This window comes from Gouania willdenowi, chromosome 14, assembly GCF_900634775.1.
Source record: "Gouania willdenowi chromosome 14, fGouWil2.1, whole genome shotgun sequence".
In the NCBI taxonomy this organism is placed as follows: domain Eukaryota; kingdom Metazoa; phylum Chordata; class Actinopteri; order Blenniiformes; family Gobiesocidae; genus Gouania; species Gouania willdenowi.
In genome coordinates this window covers 2,046,521-2,052,635 of record NC_041057.1, presented here as the reverse complement: position 1 = coordinate 2,052,635, position 6,115 = coordinate 2,046,521, and the positions used below count along the sequence as shown (strand labels likewise).

Genomic DNA, 6,115 nt, shown 5'->3' with positions numbered 1-6,115 from the left:
ACATCCATCCTATGGAGACTCCTTGCTGCATGCTTCAACTGTGCACACACCGTGCAGATCCAGTATTCTCAGCAGTTCTCTTTATGAGTAAACACGTATCAGCCTGAATACACTTCAAATGCATCATTTGTATATGTCATATGTCATAACTGTCTGACTATGTTGCTCAGATCTGAATGTTCTTTCCTTCTGAACAACTGTGTAAATTCCATAGACTAATTATAATGGCATCAATAATAGCTTAAAGATAGAACTATCAGTGTCTTAAACCAAGTTGAAAGTACTTTTTTATCAAATTAAAACAAGCCGGCCATGTTTGTTCTCATTAAAGAAATAAATGCATCTGTTGTTTCTAATGAACCTCTAAGCTCAGAAAAAAACAAGGGGAAAGTTAACACAAAAAAAGCACAAAAAACTGGAAAAAATATTATCCGAAAAACTGAAAAAAAATAAAAAGCCCGCAAAACAAACAATGAATTAGTCAGAAAAATTTTTCAAGTGAATGCAATAAGTTTCCATACAAATGCTTAAAAAAAAAATTAGACTGAAAAACAGAGGAAAAAATTTGTACGAAAAGCAGAATACAATTAGCATAAAAAACGGAAAAAATTTGTCAAAAAACATAAAAAAAAAAAATACTCCAAAAAAACTAAAATATAGCCCACAAAACAAACAAAATAATCAATTATTCAAAATTCTTTTTTTTCTTTTTCTCTCAAATTAATGCAATATGCTTTCTTATAAAATGCTCTCTAAGCTCAGAAAAAAAAAAAAAAAAACAAGTGAAAAAATTAGCACGAAAAACAGAAAAAAATTTGTCCAAAAAAACAAATAGCCTCAAAAAACAAACCAAATAAGTTAAATCATTCAGAATAAACAGATGGTTTTTTTTTTCAAGTGAATGCAATACGCTTCCGTAGAGGATAGCTGGTTAAATGGTTCTAGACTTTAGATTTTAGACGGTTTCATGCTCATGCATTTGGATATTGATCTGACTGATTGTTTATTGCAGTAGTAGATGAAAACATACAAACATACACGTTATGTTCACCTATTGTGCTTTGTGCACGTGCACAACCTTGGAGGAGTCGAGCAGCGTTAGAGGCCAGTGATGGTGATGATGATGATGATGCAGGGCTAACAAACACAGCATGACGCCTTCACTTCACAGCAGCGTCAGAAGTGTGGTGAAGGTCAGCAGGAGGAGGAGGAGGAGGAGGGGGCCACTGCAGCTCTGAAACAGGACACTCCACCCAGAGCAGGGCAGCAGCAGCTCTGCACACACAAAAAGAATGCACATAATGTACAAATATATACATATATTTTTATTTATTTAATTGCAATAACAGAAAGAAGAAAAAATTATGTATATATTTACACACAAATATTTTGTTTGTATATACAGTATATATGTGTAAATGGTGAAGCGACACTGCACCCAGCAGTTCATGTTATGGTACTGCAGCAAAAATGATTTTATCATGAATTTACAACATTAATTTAAAAATGGTGATTTTTAATGACACGGTTCAGCCTCACAGAAATAAAAAAGTAAGAAGAAATCAGGGCGGAGCTGCAAGGATCATGCTATTGCTAGGCAAACATTAATGCTAGGTCAGTGCTAATGCTAGATTAATGCTAATGCATGACATCTGCTAAAGCTAGGTTAATGTTATAGCTAGGCAAATGCTAATGCTAGGTTAGTGCTAATGCTAGGTCAGTGCTAATGCTAAATAATGCTAATCCGAGGCTAATGCTAAAGCTAGCCAATGCTAACTAATGTTAATGCTAAGTTAATTCTATGTTAATGCTAATGCTAAGCTAGTTCTATGTTAATGCTAATGCTAGTTAATGCTAATGCTATGTTAGTGTTAAAGATAAAATATTGCTATCTTTAATGCTAATGCTAAAGCTTACTAATGCTAAAGCTTACTAATTCTAACTAATGTTAATGCTAAGCTAATTCTATGTGAATGCTAATGTAAGGCTAATGCTAGATTAATGCTAATGCTAGTTAATGCTAATGTGATGTAGATGCTATGTTAGTGTTAAAGCTAATGCAAGGCTAATGCTAATTAATGCTATGCTAATGCTAGGTTAATGCTAATGTTAGCCATTTCTAATGTTAATGCTATGTTAATGTTAATGCTAATGCTAAGCTAATACAGTGCTATGCAGGCCAGCACCTACATCTTCACTTGAACTTTCTTTAGGAAATGCAAATATTCTAGTTGTATTTGTTATACACACATTGTGGTTCACATAAATCTCTTGAAGTCTATTTATCTAATTCTATTTTGTCCTTTGCCCCCCTCCCCCCGGTAAGAATCTCAAACTCTGCCTATGATGACTGAGTGGAGAATCGCAGCCCCCATGTGTTGTTGCTGCTGTTGCTGTTGCTGTTGCTGTTGCTGTTGCTGTTGCTGCTGTTGTTGTTGCTGCTGTTGTTGCTGCTGCTTACTCTTCTCCACCACGGAGGTTTTGCTGGCGGTGGCGCCCGACTCCGCTGCTTTGATGTTGCAGGTGAAGTTGGACCTTCCGTTGGGGAGGTTCTTGAAGAGCAGCCTGCACACGTTTCCGGGGAACAGGCGAACCTTGGCGCGAGTCTTGAAGGGGGCGTGCTGCTCCTCCGTGGGGTCGGTGGTGTCGAAGAGGCGCTCGCCCTGCGTGTATTTGCAGAAGACTTCCGCTGACTCAGCGGGGGGCGCGTACTTACAGTCCATCCTGAGGTGGTGCTGGTCGATGGAGCAGTAGTGCAGCTGGATCACCTTCTGAGCCGCCGCCGTGCCTGGTTGGAGCGGGAAAAGGTCAGGTTTGACCTGTGGTAAAACTAGCCTGACACACGTCAATAGTTTGTTACACAATCTCACCAAAGAAGAGCATCGTTGTCAGCAAGAAAAGCTTCTCCAGTTTCCTACAAAACACACAACAGAGGTGAAAGTAATGGATTACAAGTACTCACGTTACTTTTATGGGTACTTGTACTTTTTTTGAGTATTTTTCTAAATCAGTAATTTGTACTTAAGTACGTTTTAAAAGAAGGAAACTGTTGTACACCCAACAGTAAATTATTATTTTTTGGTTTTATTATGATCAACGGACATTGTGAAACTACAAAAAATAAATAAATAAAAAATGAAATGACCAGACAACAATCAAATGCATCACATCAAAATATTAATTAATTAATATTGTGGTAGATTTGGTCTCTTTATTATGAAGTTTCTACAAGAGATGTTTACTGTAAGGCAGCTTTATTCTAGTTCTCATTTTTGGACTTTGTGTTTTTTTTTTCTTGACTGTTCGTATGTTTTGACCCACAATCTCCAAGAAACAGCAGCATCAGTTTTGTAAAACTAACAGAAACCTTTTAAATGTTGCAATGAATTATAACCAGTTTCAACCTTTATGTTTTTTTGAACAGAAGAAACTCAATGCCTATTCAGCAAAAAGCAACGTCAAAGAAAGGTTTGTCTTAAAAAAATAAAGTTCATATTTAACTTGTCTGTTACCGAATGACATGAAAATACACAAAAAGATTAATAGAAATATACAAATGGCTCCAAAATATAAAAAGTGACAGAAAAATACAAAAAGCGTGGCAAAAATGAACAAAATGAGAGAAATTGAACCCAAAACAAACCCCAAAACACACAAAATGACAATAAAATCACACATCATGACTAAAAAAAGACAAAACAACAAAAACATGCAAAAAATTAGGGAAAAATACATGTGAAATAACAACAAAAAACAGTATAATGCACAAAATAACAACAGAAATACACAAATATAGTTCGACTTGTATAGCATTTATCAGTACTATTTACACCTCTGCAGATCAAAGGCACAGATCAAAGGAAACGTCTAAGGCGACAGATGGACGCCACATTTCTGCAGGTCTGATGCAAACCTGCAGAGAAAAAGTCACAATATTGACCCTCAGTGTTTATGCTGCAATAAAAGCAGCTGCAAAACTTCAACAGTGACGTAGCGCTGTGTTTAACCTGACACACACACACACACACACAGAACTGGATAATAAGTGACTAATGCAGCACTGGGGGACTCGTTTCATTCACAGTTACAGAATGAATGAATTAGTGAGTCCATCACAGAGCTAAATGCTGCTGAATAATGAATGAATGAATTTATGAATCGATCTCACCTGCTCTGATGCATTGTGATCCTGATGCTCAGTGCTCTGCAGTGCGATGCCACCGTGATACAGTAGAGGTGGGCTTCTGGAGGAATCTGAGGAAAGGGGGGGTGGGGGTGCAGAGAGAGGGGAGGGGGGAGGACATCCTGCTCCAATGGACATCAGAGGACGTCCCTCACATTGATTTACCTTCACTTTTTACACCAACAAAGAGGATCAGGTGAAGGAGTGAGTGAGGGGTACAGTTTATTATCAAACCTGCTGTACATCACCTCATTATTAGAAGAAGAAGAAAGGATTCAAACCAAAAGCCTTCTGTAGTTGTGTTTACTTTTTGGGGTCATTTTTGTGTTTTTTGGTTCTCTTTTCTTTCTTTTTTTTTCAATAGTTTGGTTAATTTTGTGAGTTTTTGATGTTGGTTAGTGCATTCCTCTTGTGTGTTTCGCTATGATTTTGGATATTCTCTCAATTTGGTGTATTCCGGTTACATTTTAAAAAAAAGTGTTTTTGTTTTGTAATTTTTGTGTGTTTTTAGTGTTGTTTTGTGTATTTTGTTATCCTCTTGCCTGTTTCTCTATGATTTTACATATTTTTCTCTCAATTTTGTGTATTTGGGTTATTGTTTTGTTTATGGTTCTGTTATTTTTGTGTGTTTTTGGAGTCATTTTGTGTAGTTTTGCTGTTGTCTTGCATATTTTCTTTGTCATTTTGTACATTTATGTGGGAGGTAACATAAAATTAGGCCAATAGCTGCAGGTTGACGTCTGAACACATCACCTACTAAAATATTGGACGTGTTTAAGAATGAACTCAGGAAACATGATGAGCGTGTGACACACACACACACACACACATTGTTGTTCTTTCTGCTCTGCTCCTTGATTGTGCAAACAACAAAACGTCCTTGAGGGAAACACTAAACAACCTTGCTGTGCTTGCATTAAATCCTAATTTATTGCAGTAAGGACTTTAGTGTTTAGAAAAGGGATTAAGTCAATCTCACCACCAGTCAGTCACATTGTAATTGTGTTACTAAAACTGCAGAGCAGCTCATTTGCTTCATTCTTGGTCTAAACAATGTGTTTTATGCTTCTCAGCCACCGTATTAAACAGACAAGTTTGTCTTCAGGAAGTAAGGAAACCCAAAACTGTCAATGACTGGAAATTCTTTAGGATTTCTTTAAGTGAACATGTGTTGCATGTTGTTTTAAATTCCCGGCCCAGGGGCCACACACGGCCCCTGGTATAATTTTATACGGCCACTAACATAAAACAATGCAGGAAATGACTCCCAAAAAACACAAAAATACTAGAAAATCTAAAAACAATAACATAATAAACAAAACAATAACTGAATTACACAATAATTAATCCTAAAACATGCAAAATTATATAAAAAATATACTAAATTACTCAACATTACATAAATCTACACAAAATGACTCCAAAAATATACAAAATGACTCAAAAAATTCAAAATTACATAAAGATTCACAAAACCACACCAAAAACATACAAAATGATAAGAAGGTACACAAAACGACTCCAAAATCATAAAGAATTACATAAAAATACACAAAACGTCTCCAAAAACGAACAGAATTACAGGTAAATATACAAAATGACTCAAAACATTCAAAATTACATAGAAATACACGTAACGACTGTAAAAACATACAAAATTACATGAGAATACACAAAATCACTGCAAAAAACATAGAAAATTGCTGAAAAACATACAACAGAATAACAAAAATAGATGTAGCAACTATATAATATTAAAGAAAAACATTATTTAGAATAATTTTTGTGTATTTCAGTTGTCGTTTTGTAAATTATTCTGTTATTTTTGTTTTCTTTTTGAGTGTTTTTGGAGTAATTTGGGGATATTTACACTGTTATGTGTTTTCTGGTCATTTTGTTTGTTTATGAAGGTGTTTAAGGGAATGATTGTAC

The 6,115-nt window shown here is 35.5% G+C and overlaps 1 protein-coding gene across 4 annotated transcripts; it reads right to left on the bottom strand.

Moving 5' to 3' along the window:
- Positions 1–906: 906 nt before the first annotated feature.
- thy1 (Thy-1 cell surface antigen) lies at positions 907–4,237 on the bottom strand. Of its 4 annotated transcripts, none has more exons than XM_028467355.1 (4): positions 4,169–4,237; positions 2,871–2,914; positions 2,462–2,788; positions 907–1,275 (listed from the first exon to the last, which is right to left on the bottom strand). In XM_028467355.1, the coding sequence occupies exons 1-4, from the start codon at positions 4,180–4,182 to the stop codon at positions 1,166–1,168; spliced, it is 495 nt and encodes a 164-aa protein (XP_028323156.1). In that variant the 5' UTR covers positions 4,183–4,237; the 3' UTR covers positions 907–1,165. The 4 variants fall into 4 exon arrangements, with proteins under 4 accessions (XP_028323156.1, XP_028323157.1, XP_028323158.1 ...); XM_028467356.1 differs by lacking the exon at positions 907–1,275 and adding an exon at positions 3,824–3,913 and having other exon boundaries at positions 2,329–2,788; positions 4,169–4,231; XM_028467357.1 differs by lacking the exon at positions 907–1,275 and adding an exon at positions 3,833–3,913 and having other exon boundaries at positions 2,329–2,788; positions 4,169–4,231.
- Positions 4,238–6,115: the final 1,878 nt, after the last annotated feature.